General features: G+C 42.4%; 2 protein-coding genes across 4 annotated transcripts; both read right to left on the bottom strand.

Moving 5' to 3' along the window:
• Window positions 1-476: 476 nt before the first annotated feature.
• LOC111954092 (eukaryotic translation initiation factor 5) lies at window positions 477-10,737 on the bottom strand. Of its 3 annotated transcripts, none has more exons than XM_023973585.2 (12): window positions 10,643-10,737; window positions 10,137-10,367; window positions 7,905-8,184; window positions 6,986-7,067; window positions 6,090-6,262; window positions 4,088-4,199; window positions 3,303-3,418; window positions 2,660-2,821; window positions 1,869-2,030; window positions 1,501-1,665; window positions 1,134-1,271; window positions 477-818 (listed from the first exon to the last, which is right to left on the bottom strand). In XM_023973585.2, the coding sequence occupies exons 3-12, from the start codon at window positions 7,974-7,976 to the stop codon at window positions 720-722; spliced, it is 1,281 nt and encodes a 426-aa protein (XP_023829353.1). In that variant the 5' UTR covers window positions 7,977-8,184; window positions 10,137-10,367; window positions 10,643-10,737; the 3' UTR covers window positions 477-719. The 3 variants fall into 3 exon arrangements, with proteins under 3 accessions (XP_023829353.1, XP_023829355.1, XP_023829354.1); XM_023973587.2 differs by having other exon boundaries at window positions 10,174-10,367; XM_023973586.3 differs by having other exon boundaries at window positions 10,614-10,696.
• Window positions 10,738-12,957: 2,220 nt separating this feature from the next.
• LOC111954091 (tripartite motif-containing protein 16-like) lies at window positions 12,958-17,336 on the bottom strand. The gene has a single exon (XM_023973583.3). The coding sequence runs from the start codon at window positions 15,509-15,511 to the stop codon at window positions 13,766-13,768; it is 1,746 nt and encodes a 581-aa protein (XP_023829351.1). The 5' UTR covers window positions 15,512-17,336; the 3' UTR covers window positions 12,958-13,765.
• Between the last annotated feature and the right edge of the window lie 8,140 nt (window positions 17,337-25,476).

Here is a 25,476-nt window from a genome sequence, read left to right as displayed (position 1 = left end):
GTTAAACCTGCCTTTGGCCAGGTTATTTAAACTGTCACTTCTTAAATCTAGATTATCATCCTCCTGGAAATCACTTCTTAAATCTAGATTTAGGCAAATCCAAGACTATTTTAAACCATGTCTGAGAAATGCCATTTCAGTTAAAAATATAAAAAGTGCAATTTAGTCTAGGATTAATCTGTGTCCATGAAACCTCCCCTTAGAGCCTAGTTCCATTGTCATTTATGTTCCATTTTCATTCTCACATTGCCTAAGAATATCCAAGACGGTTTAGAGACTTTACAGCTCAAGATCATAACCTGAACTGTAAGCTACAGTAGCAGCCATTTTATGCCACTATGCCCATACTCATCATATTGGTGTGATAACTACAGGCCTTGAAGAGGAAATGGCACCAGTCAAATTCATGGTCAGCTTTGGTCCTAAATTCAGTACGCCAACACCATACTGTTTAACTTCAGAAARGACAATCTATATGCGGCAAACATTCTTTAATTTATTGGAGGCAAAATACACAGAAAACAAATGCAGTGCATTTAGTGCTCTAGTATAAACCACAAAATACTCTCCACCCATATAGAAACATCACTCCATCTAGCGATCTTGATAAAACAGGTGCAAAGTAAATAGATTCATCTGGTAAAGCTGGAAGGTAGTGGGAGGGGGGGGGCATGCAAAATTGATGCTCCAAAACTGGTTGGTGGAGYCTTGTCTTGTTTCTAGATGGCGTCGATGTCAAGGTCGTCCTCTTCCTCAGCGGGCTTCTCTGGTGTCACAGTCTCCACTTTCAGCTCACGGGCTGAGGGCGAGTAGACCACCTGGGAAAGCGACGTGGGGGGGGGGGGTTGAGGGAAATGTTAATTGGGTGAAATCAAAACACTCCAGCGCCACTCATTTCTCACCAGGATGCACAATAAAACAGAACGGTTAGATGGAAATGTATTGAGTAGAAAAGACAAGTGCMCTGCCATGCAGAGTAGGGCATCGTGTCAGCTCTACACCTTTCTATCTGAATAGATCCATGGAGAGCTGAACGCTTGTGACAGGGATCATTTGRATTTCAAACCTATGTCTTTGTGTATGACGGGGAATGACTGTCTTCAGGTAAATCAGCTGTAGCAATAAGTCATTACCTCCACGTTATCATCTTCCTCCTCATCTGCGCCGCTGCCCTCGCTCTCCTCTTCCGCCTCCTTAAGCCACTTGACGAAGGGCGCAGCCTTGGCGTGGATCTCTTTGGCCAGCTCTTTGGACACGTACTTCTTGGACACCTGACACACAGGGTTGATGTGTTAGAGGTAGCATGTGAGATTACTTGTAAGTCTCAGGTTCTAGTGTAGATTACCGGCTTTAAAAARATTGGTTTAATATGTAAAATATCTTGGATGAGGCTTGTCTAACAAAATACATTCTCTCAAATGACACTGACCTAAATGAATAACAAAATGTGTCATCCTATTCTCAGTTACCCCCTTTAACCCGGATGGTCATCCCAGTTACCTTCTCAGCCCAGGCCAGGATGACGTCCTCCTCCAGCAGGTCGGCGTCGTACAGGTCTTTGAGGACGATGGGCACGCGGGGCAGAAGCTGGGCCTGGTGCAGTTTCACCAGACACTCAAAGCCCCCCAGGAGGTACTTCTGGGCCTTCTTGTTGTTGTGGGTAAACTGGACACCAGAGAGGAAAAATACTGGAGATTGAGGAAAAATACTGGAGATTGAGCAAAAATCTATTGCCACAATCATTTTTGTTGAGGTTACGCAAAACAATTAGTGTGACAGCACTGACCGTCATGACCAGTTTGGGTTACGGCACAGAGCTAAGAGAATAAGGAGCCAAAACGGACACAGTAAAGCGAAGTGGGACTCACTCTGAGGAAGTGGCGTTTGTACTTCTTGATCTGGTCACGGATGTTCTCGTCCATCAGCAGCTCTGTCAGGATCAGCGGGGCCGTGTCCTTCACGTCCAGACGCTCAGCCTCCGCAAGGATCTCTTTATCCGAGGAGTCGACGGCACCGTCCTCCTTCTTTTGCTGTGGAGGGAGTGATAGAGGTGAGAGCCACCCAGAGACATCTCACACAAACAGTTACGTGGACCTCTTCATTTCCCCCTCATTTTCTTTATTCATTCTTATACAACTGATGAGTCAAATCTATTTTTAATCAACAGAGACCTGTCCAAAGGCAGTAACAGTGCATTTGCACTCTACTTAGTGCATGTGTATTTCCTTGTGGAGTCTATCAAACCCATTTGGATACATCAATAAATTATTTTCACTCATGTAAGCGAGCAATAAGCAAAGCAGTGCGTTGTGTAGTTGACATGGCCCAGGCAAAACAAAATGGCCATAATACCTGGACATAGCAAAAAGTATTTGGGATGAGAATAGTCTCCAGTTTATAGGTGGAACACAAGACTTGGGTGAGCAAGGCATCCGTCACCTTCGTAACACGCCTAAGGTCACTACTGTGACCGCAGTAAGTAGAATTGGTATGACGCGAGCAGAGGAAAATCTGAACTACGGCAGTGGGGGTTGTTTCCATTGCAAGGCCCAGGGTCCTCAAATACGCAAGCGAGCAATAAGCAAGGCAGAGTATGTTGACAGGGCCCAGGTAAAACAGAAATGGGGTTGTTTCTGTACAGGGTCCTCCTGAGTCTGACCTTGACAAAGTTGTAGAAGAGGTTGACCCTCTCCTCCAGGGGTTTCTCCAGGTCCTCGCTGAGGGTGAGGTTCTTAGCATGCGCGCTGATCTCCTCCATCCGACGCTGCTGGGCCTCCTCTGTCGTCTCCTCCCCCCAGTCCTGGTCATCATCGTCACCGTCCTACAGCAAATCCATCACATTTCATTTATACAAGTGCTTTTGAAAATAAGACAGTCAGCGCTACACAGTGGAAACTATTCCCATGAGGCTGTACGCTACAGAGAAACAAGAACAAAGAGATAGAATGGAGAATGGAGACTGGTTGCGTTTCATTCCAGAAAGCTGTCCATTCAATACCCTTCATGGATCAAAGACAACTGGGTAAGAAAGAAATAGCTCTACCTAGACATAGCTCTACCTAGACATAGCGCTACCTAAGACATAGCTCTACCTAGACATAGCTCTACCTAGACATAGCTCTACCTAGACCCTGCTTTCACCTATCCAGTTCATTCAGAAGTGTGAAGGATGATACTGAAACTTCTCCAGGTCAAGGTAACCGTCACGTCGGTCAAGGTAAATCAAGCACCCCTCAGGTTCCTGCCGATGCTTTTGACCGAGGTCTGGCTGGCCACTGGGGCGATGAAGTGCTGGTACTCACCACAGCATCGGGGGCGTCTATGTCYTTGTGGTTGGAGGCTTCTCCATCACTGGAGCCGTTCTCCTTGTCCTTCTTCTTGCTTTTCTTCTCCTTCTTCTTGACAGACCCAGTGTCCTCTATGTGCAGAGAGAGAAAGAGGTGGTAAGTTATMACAGACAACTTGACATTACACTCGCAATCATTTCTTGATGCCTRGTGTTTCTGACATTTACCCGACTGGAGAAGAATGGTTCTTTAGTGTAATAAATTCAACAACAAAAAAAAAACACTGACTTGAGACAGTGCCAAGAACTGCTGTGAGAACAGGTGCCACAGCAGACACTGCCCTCTGAGGATACCGCAATGATCACTGCTGCTCATCTTTGACTCATGACGATGACTCARGTTTAAAAAGGTGCATTGCGTAAGATTTCAGCAGCAAAACACCACCCAACATGACTCATCTAGTGCTCTAAGTTACTTGTGACCCACCAGACAAACAAATCCTGTGTCTAGTAGCAAAATAATGGCTGTGTTCACATGGGTTTTAAAAATGAAGGACATAGCATGTCTGGCATTGTTTTTAAACCAAGCCCACATTGAACAAGCCTCAGCCTGAACAACCCTGTACAGTACATTCTGAAATTCCCAGATTTTCAAAGAACAAATTAAATGAATGGAATTTCCAGAATGGCAATGCTGGGAAAGTATGCATGTCTGACAAAACAGTGTTCCTGAAAGCACTAAATAAGAGTGAATAAGAATCGTAGCTTCCGTCAGGATGCATTGGAACACGTCTGGCTCACCTGGTGGGTTCCTGAGGATGAACGTGCAGAGCTTGTGTCGCGTGTCCAGCATACCCCTGTAGCCGCAGGCCTTGCAGGAGTTCCCGATGGTTTGTTTCTTGGCGTTGATGTGCTGAGGGACAGAGAGAGAAAGAATTCAATCTTCAGTATGGCCTTATTAGTGCTCAAGTCTCATATCCTAAGCGGTAGCCAAAGCAACAATTAGCTACGGGGGAAAAAATGGCAATCTTGTGAAGTTGGGTAGCAAAACATATGCAGATGTGTGCATAACGAACGCAGGATGGCCAGTTTGAGWAGCTAATTGTGTTCTTGCTGTTAACACCTTTATGACCCAATATTCTGTTTAATATCATCCCTGAAAAAGAATGGTGCTCAAGTACCCTTGCTCTATGGGCCAGCTGCACAGACCTAGATCAAGCATGGCCTGGGACAAAAAGAAAAAGGAAGCTCAATGGAGTCTTGTCTTAATCTAGGTCTATGCAACCACCCCAAAATATACCAAGATTTTTTTTTCGGACTTGATAATTGAGCAGACAGTTAACGACATTGTTCTAGACAGTGTAATACAGTATGATGTCTTGGTCGGCAAACACTGTCCTCTACTATAGTGCTTGAGGGCAAGGCCTACTGTAGAAAACCAATGAATAATGCAAGCGGTTCGTTCCTGTTCTTAGAATAGACTGCATTCACTCCATTCCAAAGGGACACGYCCAGTCTGCGACAGGCGTATGAATAAGCCCAGTGTGGCCAGGAAAGATGTTGCACGGATCCTGTGTCAGTTCATGATTGGTTTAGTGGGATGGAGACTTCGCTAGTCACGTTATTCTCAACATCTGAACCTAATCGAGCATCTGACGCAAGATTTTACTTCTAGGTTTRCGAGGTGAATCAAAGTTCAACTGACCTATTCTATCCATTGGGATTGTTTCAGACCCTGATGAACAAGCACCTTGCCGCCTCCACAGATACGTAAGGTGTCAGCAGGCACCAGACTGACTGCAGCATCCTGAGCCCCACGGAGATCACGTGACACCTCCAGGAAGTGCCTGGATCGCTGCAGTGCAGGGGAATAGGGGATGAAAAAAAAAAAACGCACCGCCGCTTTGAAGGAGAAACACTGATTTTCAATCAAATTAGGGCCATCCATAGACAAGCTATACTAGTCAATCTAATTCTGTGCTAATCCTCTATGCGGACAATTTAAATATATTATAGGAGATATGCATCAATCAAACAGCAATACCCCTCATTGCAAGGTTTAGAACCTGACAATTCCATATCAATACATTGGATTTCTATTCAGCTCTGACATAAGAACCCCTGCCAACGAAACAGTGTCAACCAGCCACAGTTAACCACTGAAAGCTGTGGAATGAGTCACTGTGCACATTCCATCCGGTCATCTGTAACAGCACTGGASTTCTCTCGGAAAGCATCCGTGCATCGACACGTGATGCAGGCCCTGCCTAGACATGCCTCGCTGCAGAACAGAACCCCCATGGCTGCGCAGACCGGTGACAGTGCTGACCTAATTACAATAGAAACCTGTCCTGTCAGCAAAAACACAGCACAGAGGCGTGTGGTGGGACCATCGAGTTCACCCCTCCCTCCTTGTTGGGACAACACAGCACAGAGGGTTGTGGTGGGACCATCGAGTTCACCCCTCCTCCTTGTTGGGACAACACAGCAGAGAGGATACCAAGTCTAGCAGACAAGGCTGTTTGGATAAAAAAACAATGCAAATACCAAAAAGGAAGCTCCAGCATGTCACACTGCACCTGCAAAACCACAGATTTGGTATCAAAAAGGAAGGGAGCCGGTCGGTCCTGGTTGGATCTAGGAAAAGAGTACTGTCAAAAGCTAAAAATGGAGTGATAGTGAAGTGGCGGGTGTGCCACCCCCCCTTCCTTCATTCGATAGCAGAGGGCCGGTCAGTTTCAATGAGTTCTTTTCCAGGATCTGACAAATGCGAGGAAATGGAAAAGCTTTCRGGACTATTTACCAGGTCGGTTTCAGGATTGTCACATTCGGGACACAGCACAAACTTGCGGATGAATCCGTCCAGCATGTCCTGCAGCTTGTTCGCTTCGTGCGACCCGTTAACGATGAAGCGGTCATTCTTGGCGTCAAACTGGGTCTGGGCACCCAACTCACAACCAAAGAACTTGGTGGGATCTGGACAGGGAGAACAAGAAATAAATGTCAGTTTACTTTGTCCAAATATTATCAGATTAAAGCTTTACCTTCCCTCCTCATAGGTTGGAGAGCTTGGCTTATTGTATTTTGTGCTGACGTTCATAGCCTCACTCTTTCCTACAGATGAAAGGGGTTCCACCATATTGCCATGTCAAAATGAGTCCACATTCCACAACATCAGTTGTGTAGATCRGGCCACATTCCACAARCCAAAATGAATGGAAAAGATAAGCAGCATATAACTTCCAGATTTGCTGTGCTCATCTTTCACATTCATTTTGTGTTAATGCATAGGCCTATAGCCCAATCTATCGAACACCATATTGTGGGACGTGGACTCATCTTGATGTCATGACTACATCCAAAAAAAACATCCAACAAACTTTAAAATGTGGAGTGCGATGTCCCCTTTTAACCTATCGTTACAAATGACTGGGCACAATGGAGGGAACAGAGAGGCATTTACAACAACTATTCCAAACTGTTCACAACCTTGTGAAATAGATGTCAATCTAGTGGGTCAGACCAGTGCCCAAAAGGCTGGGGTGTGTTCAGCAGGACAATGTTGTGGAACATTCAGATAGAAAATGGCCTGTTATAAATAAACATGCCTCTACACATGGCATTTCTACCTGCAAAGTTGGACAACATTTGGCTACTGAAGGTGTCCCTGGGAACAAAGGTGGTGGGGATTATACTTACAGGTGGGAGGCCTATTCAGAGACTTGGCAACGTCAGTCATGTTGACTATAACAGTCTTTATACCATTCCCCTTGCCTTCCACCTGGAGGATGAGACATGAGAAACAACGTTTGTTGAAGACATTTTTTTATTTTACCTTTAACTAGGCAAGTCAGTTAAGAACAAATTCTTATTTTCAATGGCCTAGGAACAGTGGGTTAACTGCCTTGTTCAGAGGCAGAACGACATATTTTTACCTTGTCAGCTCAGGGATTCGATCTTGCAACTTTCCGGTTACTAGATCAACGCTCTAACRACTAGGCTACCTGCCGCCCCTTCCAACTGGATCACATTCTAACAGCGTAAAATACCTTTGAACTTGCACCACCAATCAAGATGCTCCTCACGTGCGAGGGGACATTTAAGTAACATTTTGTAAATGTAACCGTTTTACTTAACTAGGCAAGTCACTTAAGAACAAATTCTTATTAACAATGACGGCCTACACTGGCCAAACCCAGACGACGCTGGGCCAATTAAGTGTCACCCTACGGGACRCCCAATCATGGCCGAATGTGATGCAGCCTGAAATGCTGTCTTTCAGAGGAAACATCTCCTGTGTCTTAAGAACAAGTTAACCCGCAGTTAAGCTATGTGTGGCCTTATGCTCTTGCCTCGAGCACTAAAATGGATTGGTTAGGTTTCCACCATATTGATTTCCTTTATTTCATTGCGGGAAACAAGGGAATGAAGCTTTGACTATTGGGAACATCCCTAGGTCACTGGACTAGTTGTGCTCTGGTCACTGACCAAACCGTCATGGGAATAACTAAACTGTTCAAGGTAGACATTTCCCCTAACCACAGGTCTAGAAMCAGATCCTGACCTCCAAACCATTAGGGATGACAGTGACTTCAGTCAACTATGACCCCGTACTCACCTTGGCGATTATACGGGGCATCTTGTATCGGTAGAACTGATCCAACACGCTGCGGTTGACGTTGACGGACATGATGGCTGGCCGCAGGCTTTATCAGTATGATAGAAAGATCTTGGACTGCAAATTTTTGGTATCCTCTGTCTGGCGAAGATGGGATGACATAAACAACTGGAAGAGGGWTCGGGCTCGGACATGAAAAAGGTCTTGCCAATGAGGCTGCAAGCTCCGCGCTTGTAGGTTAAGTTCACCCCACACAGGTTCCAACAGCTGCGCAACAGCTCTGAGAAGAAAGGGGGAAGACTGTTGATCGATGGAAGACATCACAGCAAAGAATGATTGTTAGTATAAAGTATGAATGTACCCTGCTATCTTGTGTGAGACTGGTACAAGACATGATCCCCTATTGGCTTCCCACCCTTGCCCAAGTTCACTTATCTGTGGTGAACACCTGCCAAAAGGCGTACCCAATGCATTTGCTCATATTAGGGCTGGGTGATATCAAATTAATTCAACCATGTTTCTGCGCGATATTCCAAATGTCTGTATCGCAAGAATAATTTTTATATATGAGCGTTCAGGTCCGCTTGTTTCCCTGTCTTTTTGGTCTCGTCTCCTTTGCTCCTTCCCATTTACACCAGAGATCTYTATATAATGACGAGATGCTCATGTCTCCYCCCTAACAATTGGAGTCATTGTCCCAAAGGCAAGCGACAATAGAAACACATTGGGGCTTATTTAGGACAGACTTCAAGCGAGTGAAACCTCTTGCGTCGCATCTTCTTCCACACACTAACACAACAAAAATATATCACTTCCACCTCCAACATAGACAAAAACAGAAATAAAGATTTGTCAAAATGGACACATTTTACTGTAAAAGAGAAGTTAACCTTCCTTCTAACAATACTCTTATTGTGTCTCAACTCTTCAATTAGRGCACAGAGCAGACACTACAAAAAAATGAACATTGATTCTGGAAAATGCCGTTTGTCACACCTGGCATTGTGGTACCACATACTACTAAGCAGCATTTTAACCCAAAACCATTGTTCTAGCAGTCTAGTCAGTGATTTATAAAAGATGTCCAATAAGCATTAAAAAAAAAACAAGGAACTTTCAACTTCTTATTCTGAGAAATYTAGGCCACTTGATTTCAACATCTGAACAAAGTGGAGAGGCTGTTCAAACAGTTGGAGACAGAAGGGAGCGTTGACAACAATTCCACAGTTCTTCCTTGTTAGCTAGCTAATAGATCCAACTTGGTTAATCTTGAAATATAAAAGATTAGCTGGCTACTCACTAGCATGTAGGCTTGTGCTGAGTGTTTATGAGACCAGTGCTCATGTTATATAAGTGCACAGTACAAAAAGTTATTCATTAGTTCTAGTTAAATTAACAAAATAAGCATTTTAATAGACAGACTTGAATGCCAGATCTGTTTTTTGCCATCACTGGTTACACTTTGGATAAAATAGTTAAATTAGTGAGTCTTGATGTGGAAGGCTTATATTTATCCATGGTATAATTTCACAAGCCCTGAATTCATTAGACTATTGCTGACTGTTTGTAATTAAGTTTAATAGTACAACGCTTATTTAGAGAAATAAATACATTGTGAATCGCCCTGAAGTTTGAAAAAAAAAAACGAGTAGATTTTTAGGCCATATCGCCCGCCGTAGGTTATATCCCATCATTTTGGATAGTACTGAAGTAGCCATTCTTTTTTTTACATGAAAASTACGAATATAGCTTATTTTTCTTATCTTCTTGGAAAGGAAAAACTGGCCTACAAACAGTAGTATCATATGGTTAGCTATGCCATTGCAGCTTGCTAACTATAACACTAACCATAGGAAAATGCACACAACTATTACTCAAACATATGGCATATGAATCATATAACGTATAGCTCGTGCACTACAGTGGGTTTCAATATAAACCGAACATGTCAATTCCACTATTGGTACGAAAAGATCAAATTGCCAATATAGCTAACGTTATAACGTTATCACTACTAATCATGGCACATGTAACAGGCTAAATGGGGTTTGAGAAGCCAGGCCTCGATTGAGCAATGTGCTGCAGAGTGCGTCATTCAGAGGAACAGTACGCGAGGGAAGAAAGGCGCCATCTTGGTCCACCTAGGAGGCGCATTCACCATACGAACATGCTGTAAATAAATGCAATACGAAATGCCACACAGTAATTAAAGTATAATTGAGTTAAAAATACCTTTCCCATCCGTCGCTCCTGTCGTCCGGGTACTCACCGTTTTCGCAAAACAAAGACATAAACACACCGCTGGTCGCCCAGAGACGCAATAAAGTGTTGTGTGGATGAGCAGTAACGTTAGGGTTGTGGAGACCAAGCGGCACTGCAACAGTGCCGAAAGAGCAGTCCGACCTTACSGTGGAGGGTACTAGAGCCCGCAGAGAAAACTCGAGACGCCCAAAAATGGGGTATCTGGAATAAACCAAAAGGGACACTCAAATCAGTACAGTATGACAGGTGTCAGCTTATAGTAATAACTAGTTAACATTAGCCAATGACTATGATGACATATGGAAGCCACAGAAACGCTAGCTAACCTAGTTATAGTGTTGGCCTAATTTTTTTTTAATACAAGTTGATCTGCTCTGTTACCCTTGAATATTTGCTGAATAATTAACATGAATAATAAAAAATAAAACGATCATTTAGCTTAGTSACCATTGCTCGTCAAACTTGCTTCGACTCACCTCCAGAACGTTCTCACTAGGTTCTTGCAACGCCACTGTAATGTAGCTGTCAACGTGCTGTCAATCTACACCAGCTCCGTCACTACTTACGCCCATTTGAATGACGTCACGCAAATGGRAACTTCTTACTCGTTTATTTTGGTGCCAATCATTGTTGGCTGAGAAGCAATCTCACGAGCTCGTGACTGTAACATTTATGGGGAAAAAATATGAATGAAAAATGAGGACACTGTTCAATTCGATGAGATCCCTACATTTTGAGGACAGGTTCATTTCTATTATGCGGTAGCTTTTCTGTCTCCAGGAAATATCAGTGCTTATTAAGGGTAAAATGTGGATTCCAACAGGCTTTACATATAATGTCAGGTGTCCTTTACCTTAACAACATCAAAATATGGATACTGAAAAGGAATTTTATGCATTTTAAACACTTTTTGTCACTGGATGTAGGCGTTTTTGCCATGWCCCCAGGTGTTATTTATCAACTTCCACAATAAATATACAATTAAATAATCAAAGTTTAAAAATATTTCTTAATTGTTTTTAGTCCTATTTAAAGTATKTTTCATAAATTACGTTTTTTTCTCATCATTATTGTGTTTTTTATTTTTATTTAAGATGTTCTGTGTGTCCCTGATATCCCTTTCCACCTTGTTAGCTTGTTGTAATTCTCCATTTAATAAGAAAACAACCTCTTGCTGCAATGACAGCACATTCAGGAAGTGTCATAATGTCTTTGGTGGGAAAGCTATGGTGCTAAGCTAAATACATATAAACACTCAGTTGTATCTATTTGTCATGTTGTTAGTCTGTATGTCCCACTCATAAATGTCCATCCTGTTAGGCTAAATTATATATACAATAAAAAATCTAGATGTTAAAATATGTTTGATAGAGAAGTTAAAATCCTGTTCCAAGTGTTCACCGTTTTACTAGGTCAGTCTTGCTCACTCAGAGCTATGGCTAATTTATGCTCAAAATGTCCACCCTGTTAGGTTCCACCCTCTTAGGGTTATGCACCTAACAAATTGGAAAATGCACCCAAAATGTGTTTATAGTGCCTGAGCTTGACCAATATGTTTTTCTGAAAATCAWGCATGTCCTTTTTCTGATAGAATACAAAAAAAAGACATTACCATTCATTCCTACAGAAATACTTTGGTAGAGAACTAGCTTTGATGCACCTAAGTGCACCTTGTGCTGAACTCTGTAAAAAAAAAACACTGTAAAAACTCTCTTGGTTGCTTTGAAGCTAGGAGAGAGCATGCACATGTTAAAGTATAACATATGAGAGYGTGCTTACGCGGTGGCTCAGTTACTTCTTTTAAACTGTATGTAAACTGCAATACATCTCTTTGTGGTGGCACGTATAATGCTCAGTTGGCCTGGACAGAGAGGGCTGCATACAGGCCGAAGTCTCTGGACGTGTTTTCAGTCACTGTAGTAAAAAAACAAATACAGCTCTGGCAGGGTGTGAGGCCAGGGGACYGATTGCTAAAGCATGTGGAATGCTGGTATGAATAGAGTGGGCCACTGGCAACCTTCCTGGATTACCTGTGGAATTATTGTTGGGGGTGGAGAGTGGAGGCTGAGGGGGGAGTTGTTGTTGACCACTGAAATCTGGGGCAACCTAGTTAAGCATTTAACCCTTACTGACCACCAAATTAAGATTATAGCCCCCCTCAAGTGTAGTGTATATAAGAATAATATGCTATGCTTCATAGTTACAATTCATCTTACTTCCTTTTCAGGGTACAGTATACCCACAGGCACAGTCCACACCACAGCTTTGTTGACAGGACCTGGTTCACTTTGAAAATATGAATTTACTGAGTGTGGTGCTCAGTTATGCCATTGTGCACTTTAACAAAAATATTGRCTGTTCAACAACATGTTGACGGAATCGTCCGGCGGACACTCCACCAAGTCAAGCATTCACACTGTGCCATCATGTGAGCTTCATTGAAATTTCAAACTGTTCCACAATCCACAGTGGTTGGGTTCAGCAACTTCACTAAAAAGCAAACTGGGGTCATTCATTTGATTGCATGCTGCTACTGGCTCTATGAAAAAAGCTGACTTGACTACTTTTAAAACCTGCCAGACTTACAGTTCATCTACTCTATGCCYATCAGATCCTCCCTTCAGGGTTGGAATTGGTGTGACCTCAGTTTAACCTTTCACCTCACCTCATGTCAGAAATAGACTTGCAACCCAAAATGGAAACTCAAGAGTGTGAAGGCAAAGCTACACTCAAAAGATGAACAGCTGGGACAATCAAATGAGATTTCAATTAACATGACAAAATCAAACTGTGAATAGTAATAAACACATTTTATTTGGCTAATGGATTGAAAACAATGAAGAAAGTCAGTCTTTCCAACTGATAGCTATATAGTTACATGTCAAATCTGTCTGATTTACAAGAATACATTTGTCAGGCCACACCTCTATGCACATTAATTGGTTCGTAGTGGCCACGTTCGAGCTTAAAATCTTATCATATTTATCTACTCCTTGGACCATAGATGCTATTGTCTACCAGCTACAACAACAACATCTTCTTTCACTAAAATGAAAAATACTTTTACTAACATAGCTTACATACATTTGACTTATATAGTCTACTAAAGAAATCAGACCTATCCATACTAGGCTATTATTACACTGCTTCAGTTTCTGTTTATCTTAAATTCTACATCTAAACACATCTCCCACTTCCATAAAAACATATTTTTAGACGGCTGAAGCAAGCACACACATTTTCTTTAGGACATTTAACCTTTCTAGTTGTAAAGTATATATTTTTTTCAGATCATTACATATGTAGGATCTTAATTTGATCCCTCTGTTGCAGGATAACTTTCCTGCAATGGCGGCAATTTAACTTGCATTGTACTTGAGGTTTAAAAAAGGCTTCTGAAGTTTGAAATTTCCATTTACAAATTTCAGACTTGATTTTCCCTTACGAAAAATTGATCAACCCGAACAAAAATCTCCATTATTTAATCCACATAAAAATTCAAATTTCCTGTTGCTGCAGGTTTTTCCTGGTGTAGCAAACTGGGCTCAAATTAAGATCTTACATCTGTATGCAATTACTGTAATCATGTCTACATATATTCATATCAAAGTTCCTTTCTGTGTCAATGAAAGTATCTTAACAGATGGTCCAAAACCAAAATTGATCCCATGCTGAAATCCAAGCCCAGGATAAAGGGGCTTTGTGAATTTGGTCTGGACTCTGTGGAGGAGGATCATTGTATCAGAGACGTTGTAAAAGGACAGAGTCCCTGCCTTGTGGTCTAGGTACACTCCTACTCTGGAGGAGTAGGGGACACGTATGGCAGTCTTTTTATCATTGTGGTAGAAAGAACAGCCCGAGTSAGAGCAGATTAAACACCAGGATTGATCATTCTGTCCAAACAAACACTCCTCTCTGCATTTCCTGCTGATGCCTTTATATGAGACAGCTATATAAACCCCAAACCCTCTCCACTCAACCTCCCAGTAGCAGGCRCCAGACAGACCCTTGCTACATAGCACCTGTGGGTGTGAGGTAAACCTGTCTGGATGGTCAGGATAGGACTGGAACCTAGAGCTCCATGTCACCTTTCTATTCCCCTCAGATAGACACAGACGGTTATGTACTGTGTTGGGATCCAATGTAAGCTGATCCAGTCCAGGTACCTTGGTCATTTCCTTCTTAAATAGATCTTCTAGTTGCTTTTTCAGCCCAGAGAGRAATTTCTTTACACCCTCAAAGGAGATGCATTGGTTGACGGTGATGACGGTCTCAGATCGAGGAGGGACAGAGAGAGACTGGAAACACTGGAGGAAATGGATATTATCCTCTGTGTTTGAGAGCTGCTCAAATTCAGCMTCTCTCCTCCTCAACTCAGCGACCTCCTGCTTCAATTGCGCCATGAGTTTTTCAGCCAGAATCACTTCAATCTTCTCCTGGGCTCTGATCAGCTCCTTCACCTCAGAGCAACTTCGTTCAATGGAGCGCATCAGCTCAGTAAAGATCCTCTCAGTGTCCTCCATCGCTGCCTGAACAGWGAGCTTGAGTGACTTCATAGACTGTCTTACCTCCTGCATCTCCRTCTCTCTCTTCTGGATTCTCTGCTGAGATTTCTGCCTTTTGTTCTCCAACTGCCTTTGTTTCTCAGTCCTTTCTGCTGCAACTGAGACTGTATCATGGCCTTTATGTTCATCTAATAAACACTGATAACAGATCAACTGCTGATCGGTGCGGCAGTAAACCTCTAACAGTTTGTCATGACGAGAGCAGATCTTCTCTTGTAGTTGTGTGGAGGCTTTGATCAGCTTGTGCTTCTTGAAAGCAGGAGATTCATGGTGAGGCTGYAGGTGAGTCTCACAGTAAGAGGCCAGACACCCCAGACAGGACATGACGGCTTTGAGTTTTCTCCCAGTGCAGAAGTCACACTCCACATCTCCAGATCCAGCATAATAGTGAGCTGGAGAAGAAACTACAAGTCCTTCCTTAAGTTTTTCCATTAATTCAGCCAGCAGAGTGTTTTTCTTCAGAACTGGCCGAGGAATAAAGCTTTCCTTGCACAGTGGGCAGCTGTAGACACCCTTCTGATTATCCTGATCCCAGTAACCCTTCATACAGCCCATACAGTAGCTGTGCCCACAGGGAATAGTCACTGGATCCTTCTGTGTATCCAGACAAATCGAACAACTGATCGAGTCCATAGCTTCTGCCATTTTGCCACACTCACTTCCTGGTTCTGTGTGTGAGCATGTGCACTCTGAACCTCTAGAGGGTGTGGTGTTGGATAGAGGCCAAGAAGAGATTAGCTCTGATTGGAGAGACAAAATTCCACACCCCTTATAATWCATTCAAAATTGCYTCTTCTTATCTATGGTAACAGAATWWTTTTTTAATTATTTTAAGCAAATACGGTACATCTTAGTTAGGGTGCTGAGTCAAGGCCTCAGGCCTAAGTCAATTAATGTCCCTGGAATGTAAGCTACTTTTCAGCTGACTTGGGGATTCAGCTGAGGTCTAGAACCTAGGGAATGATTTGTATCAAATACAGAGATGTTTATGACCAGTTTATTACTGGCCACCCATTCCAAAAAAGACAGCAACTCTTAAGGGATTCAGCGACTTCATTAGCTGTGGTTGCTGACACGTATATGGTTGAATCATCAGCATACATGGACACACAGGCTTTGTTTAATGCCAGTGACAGGTCATAGGTAAAAATAGAAAAGAGTWMGTATTTGTATACATAAAAGCCCCGCAAACAATTTGATGACATTCGGATGTTATAACATTATAATCAATAGACATTTTATCATAGTTCCAATAAATTCCAAAAGAACAACAAAAAATACCGTACTATAACATCCCAAATAACATTATGCAAATAGATTTWGTTATTGGTCAACATGGCATGTTCACAATAGAATTYAAGGCTATTTGTAGAATAATTTTACAAGAAATCAAAATGATTACACTCAAAATATAAGCCTACTCCTTTTCAAATTATAACCACTAGGGGGGAGCAGAGTTTAAAATATGAAATTTATGAATGTGTCTCGGAATGATCTGTTCACTAAGAACACCTTTGAACAAAGCAATGTAAATGAAATTATAATTTGACATTTCTTTTTCATATAGTCATTTTCTATACATATCTGTCACAATCCATCCTCTGCTGTTGCTAAATCCATCTATCAAGAGAAAGCCTTTAATGAACATTTAGAGAAATACTAAATTTGACATGTTGTTATTCATTAGGGTTAGTCTGGAAACGCTTGAGCTGAGGTAATGGAAATGTCAGCATTGCTGTACAAAAATCACGTAAATAATTCTGCCAGTCCTTTCTCCTCAAATAAGTAGACGAATACGTTTTATCCRCAGAYTTMACCAACAACTTCACAGAGGAAGGAGATTGCTTCTATTGGTCTGTACTCTGTTTCCTATTATTCTAATGGTATGTATTGAAATGTTGTGATACAAAGTCACTATGGCATTTTGGCTTGACCATTATCAAGGTTTCCCAAACTCGGTCCTGSGGCTCCACCTGGGTGCATATTTTTGTTTTTGCCCTAGCACACCACAGCTGATTCAAATAATCAAAGCTTAATGAGTTATTTGAATCAGCTGTGTAGTGCTAGGGCAAAAACCAAAATGTGAGCCACAGGTCAGAGTTTTGGAAACCCCGCCCTCTTCCTGAGGTGTGGCACGGTGAGAACAGATCATTGGCACCTGTTTGTAAATGTTGGTCCCACGTTAATCTAATGTTGGATTATGATCTAATGGTAATCAGTCACTTTGGAGGGAGAAATGTATATGATTGCAAAGGTCTGGGGGGGGGTGAAGCCAGACTGTGACTCTCAACCCTAGCGAAATGTAGTTTCAATTTGATCACAGCTTAGTCCGATTTTTTTCTCGAACACTCATGACATGTTATGACATTGGCTCCATAACCAAGGAGCATCCTTCATTGATTTTGATGGGTTTCATCATTCTACAGTAGTTGACCCCAACCCATAAAAAAAAAAWAAGAATACAAGCGTTTTAAGTAAGAATACAAAATAAAATACTTTAGGCCGGTTTCCCACACAGATTYATTCTAGTCCTGGACTWAACATTATTRTAAAAGGAGAATCTCCATTAAACATGTTTTTTAGTGCACGACTAGGCCTAATCTGTGTCTGAGGAAACTGGCACTTTTTTTGTCTGATCTGATAATNGGAAACTGGCACTTTTTTTGTCTGATCTGATAATACAAGCTAGTTATCTCAAAGCAAAACTTCTCTCCGCACTTCTCTCCGCAATCAAATATAATCAAATAAAATAAAATGTTATTAGTCACATGCGTCGAATACAACAGGTGTAGACCTTACAGTAAAATGCTTACTTACGAACCCCTAACCAATAATGCAGTTAAAAAAAATATGGATAAGAATAAGAAATAAAAGTAACACGTAATTAAAGAGCAGCAGTAAAATAACAATAACGAGACTATATACAGGGGGATACCGGTACAGGGCACCGGTTAGTTGAGGTAATATGTACATGTAGGTAGAGTTATTAACTATGCATAGATGATAACAACAGAGTGCAGCAGTGGTGTAAAAGGGGGGGGGCAATGTACATAGTCTGGGAAGCCATTTGATTAGATGTTCAGGAGTCTCATGGCTTGGGGGTAGAAACTGTTTAGAAGCCTCTTGGACCTAGACTTGGCGCTCCGGTACTGCTTGCCATGCGGTAGTAGAGAGAACAGCCTATGACTAGGGTGGCTGGAGTCTTTGACAATTTTTTGGGCCTTCCTCTGACACCGCCTGGTATAGAGGTCCTGGATGGCAGGAAGCTTGGCCCCTGTGATGTACTGGGCTGTACGGACTACCCTCTGTAGTGCCTTGTGGTCGGAGGCCGAGCAGTTGCCATACCAGGTAGTGATGCAACCCGCCAGGATGCTCTCGATGTTGCAGCTGCAGAACCTTTTGAGGATCTGAGGACCCATGCCAAATCTTTTCAGTCTCCTGAGGGGGAATAGGTTTTGTCATGCCCTCTTCACGAKTGTCTTGGTGTGCTTGGACCATGTTAGTTTGTTGGTGATGTGGATACCAAGGAACTTGAAGCTCTCAACCTGCTCCACTGCAGCCCCGTCGATGAGAATGGGGGCGTGCTCGGTCCTCCTTTTCCTGTAGCCCACAATCATCTCAATTGTCTTTAAAGAGTTGAGGGAGAGGTTGTTGTCCTGGCACCACACGCACAGGTCTCTGACCTCCCTATAGGCTGTCTCGTTGTTGTCGGTGATCAGGCCTACCACTGTTGTGTCATCGGCAAACTTATTGGTGTTGGAGTTGTGCCTGGCCGTGCAGTCATGAGTGAACAGGGAGTACCGGAAGGGACTGAGAACGCACCCTTGAGGGGCCCCTGTGTTGAGGATCAGCGTGGCAGATGTGTTAGTTACCTACCCTTACCACCTGGGGGCAGCCCGTCAGGAAGTACAGGGTCCAGTTGCGGAGGGAGGTGTTTAGTCCCAGGGTCCTTAGCTTATTGGTCACATACACGTGTTTAGCAGATATTATTGCGGGTGTAGCGAAATGATTGTGTTTCTAGCTCCGACAGTGCAGTAATATCTCCCAATTTCACAACATATACCCAATACACACAAATCTAAATAAAGGAATGGAATTAAGAATATATAAATATATGGACGAGCAATGTCAGAGTGGCATAGACTGAGATATAGTAGAATAGAATAGAATACAGTATATACATATGAGATGAGTAATGTAAAATATGTAAACATTATTAAAGTGACTAGTGTTCCATTTATTAAAGTGGCCAGTGATTTAAAGTATATGTATATAGGCAGCAGCCTCTAATGTACTGGTGGTTATTAAACAATCTGATGGCCTTGAGATAGAAGCTGTTTTTCAGTCTCTCGGTCCCAGCTTTGATGCACCTGTACTGACCTCACCTTCTGGATGATAGCGGGGTGAACAGGCAGTGGCTCCGGTGGTTGTTGCCCTTGATGATCTTTTTGGCCTTCCTCTGACATCGGGTGATGTAGGTGTCCTGGAAGGCAGGTATTTCCCCCCGGTGATGCGTTGGGCAGACTGCACCACCTGTCGGGCTGTATCTGGAGAGCCCTGCGGTCTGGGGGGGGGGGGTGCAGTTGCCGTACCAGGCGGTGATACAGCCCGACAGGATGCTCTCAATTGTGCATCTGTAAAAGTATGTGAGGGTTTTAGGTGCCAAGCCAAATTTCTTCAGCCTCCTGAGGTTGAAGAGCTGCTGTTGCACACTGTGTGTTGGTGGACCAATTCAGATTGCCAGCGATTAGTACACCGAGGAACTTGAAGCTTTCCACCTTCTCCACTGCGGTCCCATCGATGTGGATAGGGGTMTTCTCCCTCTACTGTTTCCTGAAGTCCACGATCAGCTCCTTCGTTATGTTGAAATTGAGAGAGAGGTTATTTTCCTGGCACAACTCCGCCAGGACCCTCACCTCCTCCCTGTAGGCTGTCTRGTCATTGTTGGTAATCAGGCCTATTACTGTTGTGTCGTCTGCAAACTTGATGATTGAGTTGGAGGCGTGCGTGGCCACACAGTCATGGGTGAACAGGGGGTACAAGGAGGGGGCTGAGCACGCACCCTTGTGGGGCCAATGTGTTGAGGATCAGCAAAGTGGAGGTGTTGTTTCCTAACTTTACAACCTGGGGGCAGACCGTCAAGAAGTCCTGGACCCAGTTGCACAGGGCGGGGTTTAGACCCAGGGCCCCGAGTTTAATGATGTGCTTGGAGGGTACTATGGTGTTGAGGGCTGAGCTATAGTCAATGAACAGCATTCTGACGTAGGTATTCCTCTTGTCCAGATGGGATAGGGTAGTTTTCAGTGCGATTGCATCGTCTGTGGATCTATTGTGGCGGTAAGCAAATTTAAGTGGGTCTAGGGTGTCGGTAAGGTAGAGGTGATATGATCCTTGACTCGCCTCTCAAAGCACTTCTTGATGACAGAAGTGAGTGCTACGGGGCGATAGTCATTTTCTTCAGTTACCTTTGCTTTCTTGGGTACAGGAACAATGGTGGACATCTTGAAACAAGTGGGGACAGCAGACTGGTATAGGGAGAGATTGAATATGTCCGTAAACCAGCCAGCTGGTCTGCGCATGCTCTGAGGACGCGGCTATGGATGCCGTCTGGGCAGGCAGCCTTACGAGGGTTAACACACTTAAATGTCTTACTCACGTRGGCTATGGAGAACGAGAGCCCACAGTCCTTGGGAACGGGCCGCGTCGGTGGCACTGTGTTATCCTCAAAGCGGGAGAACGTGTTTAGCATGTCTGGGAGCAAGACGTCGGTGTCCACGACGTGGTTGGTTTTCCCTTTGTAACCGTGATTGTCTGTAGACCCTGCCACATACATCTCGTGTCTGAGCCGTTGAATTGCGACTCCACTTTGTCTCTGTACTGACGTTTTACGTTTGATTGCTTTACGGAGGGAATAACTACACTGTTTSTATTTAACCATATTCCCAGTCACCTTTCCATGGTTAAATGCGCTGGGGTGAGCTTTCAATTTTTTGTGAATTCTGACATCTATCCACGGTTTCTGGTTTGGGAAGGTTTTAGTCACCATGGGAACAACATCCCCTATACACTTCCTGATTAACTCATTCACCGTGTCCATGTAAGCGTAAATTTTATTCTCAGAAGCTATCTGGAACATATCCCAGTCTGCGTGATCAAAACAATCTTGAAGCATGGATTCCGATTGGTCAGACCAGTGTTGAATAGACCTTAGCATGGGTACTTTCTGTTTGAGTTCCTGCCTACAGGAAGGGAGGAGCAAAATGGAGTTGTGATCTGAATTGCCGAAGGGAGGGTGGGGAAGGGTCTTGTAGGCATTTCGAAAAGGCGAGTAGCAGTGATCTAGTGTTTTTCCTAAGCGAGAACAGTACTTCGGTTGCATTTTCCTCAAATTTGCTTTGTTAAAATCCKCAGCTACAATAAATGCGGCCTCAGGATATGTCGTTTCCAGTTTGCATAAAGTCTAGTGGGCTGTTGTGGTATCGGCTTGAGGGGGAATATAAATGTCTGTGACTATAACCAAAGTTCATTTTCTTGGGAGGTAATACGGTCGGCATTTGATTGTGAGGTATTCTAGGTCGGGTGAACAAAAGGACTTGAGTTTCTGTATGTTATCACAATCCTACCATGAGTGGTTAATCATGAAGCATACACCCCCGCCTTTCTTCTTCCCGGAGACTTCTTWATTCCAGTCTGCGCGATGAACTGAGAACCCAGCTGGCTGTATGGACGGGGACAGTATATCCCGAGAGAGCCATGAATCTGTGAAACAGAGTATGTTACAGTCCCTGATGCCTCGTTGGAAAGAGATCCTCGCTCTGAGCTCGTCCACTTTACTGTCCAGAGAATGAACATTAGCGAGTAATATACTCGGAAGCGGTTGATGGTGTGCCCGCCTCCTGATATGGACTAGAAGTCCACTCCGAATACCTTTTCTTCGCCGGCAGCAMCTTGGAGCAGCTTCTTGGATAAGTTAAATTGCCCTGGGGGGTAATGGCGGACTGAAGGAAGTTATGTAGAACACCCTCAAGATAAAACATAATATTCGAAATATCTGCTAAATTAGACTAAAATATTAGCACTACATAATCTGTGAGTGATAACCTTCAATCTGGATAATAACACAAAACAAATCCTAACCTAGAGACATTTATCGACAAATATTACGAAAACAGGCAACAACCAAACATGACTGAGAGTAAGACAGGGAACCGATTCCAAAACGAAAACGTGACTCTTCTACAGACACTGATGATTTAATATTCTCACCACCGGGAATGGTAAAGGTCGAAACCGATCTGTTAAAATCAATAAATGACAAACTGGGTATACTTGAATTAGTTAGTAAGGATATAAAAGAGTTGAAGGCAAGCCTAGAGATGAGTGATGAAAAAGCTGCGACATTGGAGAAGGAAACACACAGCTAAAAGGGACAGTCAATAAGATTGAAACCGAAATGAATGAAATTAAAAAGGAGAACACCGTTCTGAAGGAAGCCTTACTGGACATACAAACTAGATCCATGAGAGAGAATTTGGTACTTACAGGTATCCAAGAAAAAGAAGAAGTTCCTGAATCTATAGTTAGAGAGTTCCTCCTTACAGCGCTTCAGATTCCACGCGAAGTTATCGACAAAATCCAACTTGAACGTGTACACCGCTTCGGGCAGAGAGGGCAGAGGTACGAACGCGTGGGGACATGGTCATGACGGGTGGCCGTATTGTGGGTGTTTCAGGAATAAGGTGTACATTTGACCTCCATCATCTAGGATGTGACAATGGTAAATAAATCTCTCAATTTTTGCTCATTTTTTGAGCGGTCTTGCAGGCCTTCTCATGCAGCTGCGAGTGCATTTGTAAATATGACCCATCTTGAGTTGGGCTCTGGATGGTGCAATTGTTGAGAAATGAGCTTATGGTTGTGTGGGGGTAAGGGCTGAGTGTGTGTGGGTGTATGTGTGTATCCCACAACTGTTGCGAAGGAAGAAGTAAAAGATGTTAGGGACAATAGAGGATGATCCACAGCTATATATAATACAAATCGAGGTGAGGGCAATGGAAATGCATATGGCAATTGATCTACTTCAATTCGGTAAATGGCACTGTGTGCTCTTTTCAAAGAATGGATCCCAGTCGTTCAGGGCTATGGGATACAGGGGTCGAAGGTGGTCTGCCGGGCATTGGGATGAGGTGAGGGCTTTTAGCGGGTGGAATAGTAGGGACCAATTGGAGGTTTACTTAGTAGAAATGCAAATATCATGGTACAACTATATAGACACTCAATCATTATTACTTTTTAATAGTACGTTTACAAAAATATATTTTGATAAAAAGAATTGAAAGGTGTGTCTCATTATGGTAAGTGGTGAAATAAGTATAGCCAGTTACAATTGTAATGGCTTAGCAGATAATAAGAAAAGACGATCAGTATTTACCTGGCTAAAGAGAAGGATTATAATATCTATTGTTTACAGGAAACCCATTCAACAGTTGAAGTTTTGTGGAAAAAGAACTGGGGAGGCAAAATATATTTCTCCCATGGGCAAAGAAATCCAAAAGGGGTGATGGTTTTAATTAACAATAATTTTTGATCCAAATGTGCAAATTGTCCAAACAGATCCTCAAGGTAGATGGATTATTTTAAATATGTTATTGGACAATAAACAGATATGGCTTATTAACCTATACGGTCCGAATAATGATGATCCAAGCTTCTTTGAAAATATATATAGAATTTATCAACTCTACAAGCAACACTAGACTCTATTATTATAGTGGGAGATTTTAATACTCTAAAACCTCTATGGACCGGAAAGGAAATCACACTACAAACTATCACCCTCAGGCACTTAAGGAAATCATGAATGTCATGGATATATTGGAATTAGTGGATATATGGAGACTTAAATACCCTGACTTAGTGAGATATACATGGCGGAGGCTTAATCAAGCTAGTCGTCTTGACTACTTTCTTATACCATTCTCTCTGGCACCACATGTTTAAAAAGTGTTGATAGGGGACAGAATGCGGTCGGATCATCACATAATTGGCATATATATTTCTCTTACAGAATTTCCACGTGGGCGAGGATATTGGAAATTTAATCAAGTCTACTAGATGATAAATTGTTTAGAACTAGGACAGAAGATTTTATAACTGACTTTTTCAGACATAACATAGGTACAGCAGATCCCTTATTGTATGGGACACACTTAAGTGTGCCTTTAGAGGCCATGCAATTCAGTACTCATCTATAAAACAAAAGCAATTTAGATCAAAAGAGACCATATTAACAAAGGAAATTGAAGGACTAACAGTACAGTTAGATAGCAATAAAACGGTACCATAGAGGCACAGAATAAGTTAGAGGAAAACAAAAAGAAATGGAGGAACTTATTCAAGAAAGATCCAGTGTAATATATTATAAAAATAAAGCGAACTGGATGGAATATGGGGAAAAATGCACCAAATTCTTTTTAAATCTTCAATATAGAAATGCTACCAAAAAAAATGTATTAAAACTTGTTACAAATGATGGAGTCACGCATGATTCACCAAAATGATATTTTGAAAGAGGAAGTAAAGTACTTTAAGAATATGTTTTCGTTTCAGGCTCCACTAACTGAAACTAATTGTATGGATTTTTTTCCTATTAATAATGTAAAATTAACATCTGTACAGAGACTCATGTGAAGGCCAAATTACAGAGGAGGAACTGCTTGATGCAATTGGGGCCTTTAAGGATGGGAAAACTCCAGGGCTGGATGGCATACCAGTGGAAGTATACAAAACTTTTTTTGATATACTCAAAGGACCATTATTAGCTTGTTTTAACCACTCCTATATAAATGGTAGATTATCAGACACGCAACAAGAAGGTCTGATATCATTATTACTGAAACAGGACCCAAGTGGTATATATAAAGATCCAGTCCATTTAAAAAATTGGAGACCTCTTACACTTCAGTGTTGTGATGCAAAAATCCTAGCAAAATGCTTGGTGCATAGAATAAAAAAAGTTGTCTCAGATATTATTCATCCTAATCAGACAGGTTTTTTACATGGACGATCATGGAGATAATATAAGGCAAGTACTGGAAACAATAGAACACTATGAAATTCGGGGACACCAGGCCTGGTTTTCATAGCTGATTTTGAAAAGGCTTTTGATAAGTACGACTGGAGTTTATATATAAATGTAACGTCTGACCAGAGTTCTTATGTGTTTTGCTTGTTTAGTGTTGGTCAGGACGTGAGCTGGGTGGGAATTCTATGTTGTGTGTCTAGTTCGTCTGTTTCTGTGTCCAGCCTAATATGGTTCTCAATCAGAGGCAGCTGTCAATCGTTGTCCCTGATTGAGAATCATATATAGGTGGCTTGTTTTGTGTTGGGGATGGTGGGTGGTTGTTTCCTGTCTCTGTGTTTGTGTTCTGCACCAGATAGGACTGTCTCGGTTTTCACGTTTGTTGTTTTGTATTGTTGTAAGTGTTCACAGTTCGTTAAATTAAACATGTTGAACACTAACTGCGCTGCATTTTGGTCCTCTCCTTCATCCCAGGAAGAAAGCCGTTACAATAAATGCCTAGAATATTTCAATTTTGGGAATCTCTTATAAAATGGGTTAAAATTATGTATAGTAACCTTAGGTGTAAAATAGTAAATAATGGCTACATCTCAGAAAGTTTTAAACTATCTAGAGGAGTAAAACAAGGTTGTCCACTATCGGCATATCTATTTATTATTGCATC

This window comes from Salvelinus sp. IW2-2015, linkage group LG28 (assembly GCF_002910315.2).
Source record: "Salvelinus sp. IW2-2015 linkage group LG28, ASM291031v2, whole genome shotgun sequence".
NCBI classification, from domain to species: Eukaryota; Metazoa; Chordata; class Actinopteri; order Salmoniformes; family Salmonidae; genus Salvelinus; species Salvelinus sp. IW2-2015.
The sequence above is the reverse complement of the archived record's forward strand: the minus strand, read 5'-3'. Positions and strand labels throughout refer to the sequence as shown.